General features: G+C 27.8%; 1 protein-coding gene across 1 annotated transcript in view; it reads left to right on the top strand.

Annotated features, from left to right (window-relative positions):
• The first annotated feature begins 500 nt into the window (after positions 1-500).
• Positions 501-2,448, top strand: part of LOC106476484 (syntaxin-18-like) — a 15,748-nt gene continuing 13,800 nt past the window's right edge. Inside the window, exon 1 of the mRNA XM_013937141.2 lies at positions 501-564. Within this exon, the coding sequence (XP_013792595.2) occupies positions 518-564 (47 nt within the window). The 5' untranslated portion in view covers positions 501-517. The remainder of the gene's footprint in view (positions 565-2,448) is intronic.

Here is a 2,448-nt window from a genome sequence, read left to right as displayed (position 1 = left end):
TTTACAAAATTCATTGATTTTTTCATGTTTGGATATGTATAGGTTTGTTAGTCTATCAAAACACACATAACGTAAAATATGTGAGAGGAGAATAAAATTTCAAATTTAGCATATATATGACTTTAAATTCTTGATTTTTTACTAAACTTTTAATTTCTTTCAACCCTTGTTTTATAATATGTATTAATGAATCAAGCAGTTGATTGTGTAGAATATTTATTGTTCAAAAAATAGAACATGAAATTCAGTTAAACTTTCTTGATAATATTAAGAAAATGATTTTTATTTGTTAGAAAACCAAACTGAATTTTACTGCTACGAAAAAGAATATTTTTTGTTCTGTTGACAGCAGTGGTGTGATTTCTAGAACATTGATGATCCCAGGACTATTTGAAGGAAAGTGTTTTCTGTTTAATTTTATATCTGGTTCACTCTGATCAAGCTCTGTTATATCAAAGTGCAAGTATCTCTCCAAGTTAACTTTGTGTTTCTCTTATAGGTATCTTCAATAACTAGAATGAGAGATTTTTTACTGAAGCATCGAATAGACTACATAAATACTAAGTAAGTACAATCTTACACACTTTGATAAAATCTTTTAAAAATTGTAAAGGTAGATATAAATATTGTGAAATGTATGTGTTTCTGATGTGTTTATTCCAATTTGTCAAATTTTCTGTGTTCTGGAAAGAGTAGTTTTATGTGCAGTACATTAATTGTTTGTTACAGTAGTGTGAAATATGATACATGTACCATTTTAGTTTGTTACAATTGTGTAAAATATGATATGTGTACCATTTTGGCTTGTTACAGTAGTATAAAACATGATACATGTACCATTTTAGTTTGTTACAGTTATGTGAAACATGATACATGTACCACTTTAGTTTGTTACAATTGTGTGAAATATGATACATTTATCACTTTAGTTTGTTACAATTGTGTGAAATATTATACACGTACTACTTTAGTTTGTTACAATTGTGTGAAGTAGGATACATGTATCACTTTAGTTTGTTACAATTGTGTGAAATATGACACATGTACCACTTTAGTTTGTTATAGTTATGTGAAATATTATACACGTACTACTTTAGTTTGTTACAATTGTGTGAAGTAGGATACATGTATCACTTTAGTTTGTTACAGTAGTGTGAAATATGATACATTTATCACTTTAGTTTATTAGTTGTGTGAAATATGATACATGTACCACTTTAGTTTGCTACAATTGTGTGAAATATGATATACATACCACTTTAGTTTGTTACAATTGTGTGAAATATGATACACGTACCATTTTTAGTTTGTTACAGTAGTGTGAAATGTACCATTTTTAGTTTGTTACAGTAGTGTGAAATGTACCATTTTTAGTTTGTTACAGTAGTGTGAAACGGACCATTTTTAGTTTGTTACAATAGTGTGAAATATGATACATGTACCATTTTAGTTTGTTACAGTAGTGTGAAATGTACCATTTTAGTTTGTTATAGTAGTGTGAAATGTACCATTTTAGTTTGTTATAGTAGTGTGAAATGTACCATTTTAGTTTGTTACAGTAGTGTGAAATGTACCATTTTAGTTTGTTACAGTAGTGTGAAATGTACCATTTTAGTTTGTTACAGTAGTGTGAAATGTACCATTTTTAGTTTGTTACAATTTTGTGAAATATGATATATTTATCACTTTAGTTTGTTACAATAGTGTGAAATATGATACATGTACCATTTTAGTTTGTTACAGTAGAGTGAAATATGATACATGTACCATTTTAGTTTGTTACAGTAGAGTGAAATGTACCATTTTTAGTTTGTTACAGTAGTGTGAAATATGATAAATGTACCACTTTAGTTTGTTATAGTTGTGTGAAATATGACATGTATCAATTTAGTTTGTTACAGTAGTGTGAAATGTTCTATTTTAGTCTCTTACAGTAGTGTGAAATGTACCGCTTTATCAGTTAAATAGTAGCATAATTAAAAGCTTTTTATGATGAAAGTTTACATTCTTATGGCTTATCACTCTTCTAAATATATTCACAATTTTAATTACAAATGAAAATAAATTTTGGTAAAACTGAGAAAAGCAAAAGATTTTTTCCATTTATTTCTGCGACATCATTTTTAGGCAACTTGTCACATCAACAAAGAAGATATTAACTAATAAAAAATTGCAGACAGTCAAAGGTGCAGTACATTCAATGTTTGTTTTCTGACTTCGGATCAAGTATTAGTGTTGCAGTAAATTCAATGTTTGTTTTCTGACTTAGGATCAAGTATTAGTGTTGTAGTAAATTCAATGTTTGTTTTCTGACTTCGGATCAAGTATTAGTGTTGTAGTAAATTCAGTGTTTGTTTTCTGACTTCGGATCAAGTATTAGTGTTGTAGTAAATTCAGTGTTTGTTTTCTGACTTGGGATCAGATATTAGTGTTGTAGTAAATTCAATA

Source organism: Limulus polyphemus, unplaced genomic scaffold, assembly GCF_000517525.1.
Source record: "Limulus polyphemus unplaced genomic scaffold, Limulus_polyphemus-2.1.2 Scaffold10699, whole genome shotgun sequence".
NCBI classification, from domain to species: domain Eukaryota; kingdom Metazoa; phylum Arthropoda; class Merostomata; order Xiphosura; family Limulidae; genus Limulus; species Limulus polyphemus.
Note: the sequence above shows the minus strand (reverse complement) of the source record. Positions and strands in the feature narration are given on the sequence as shown.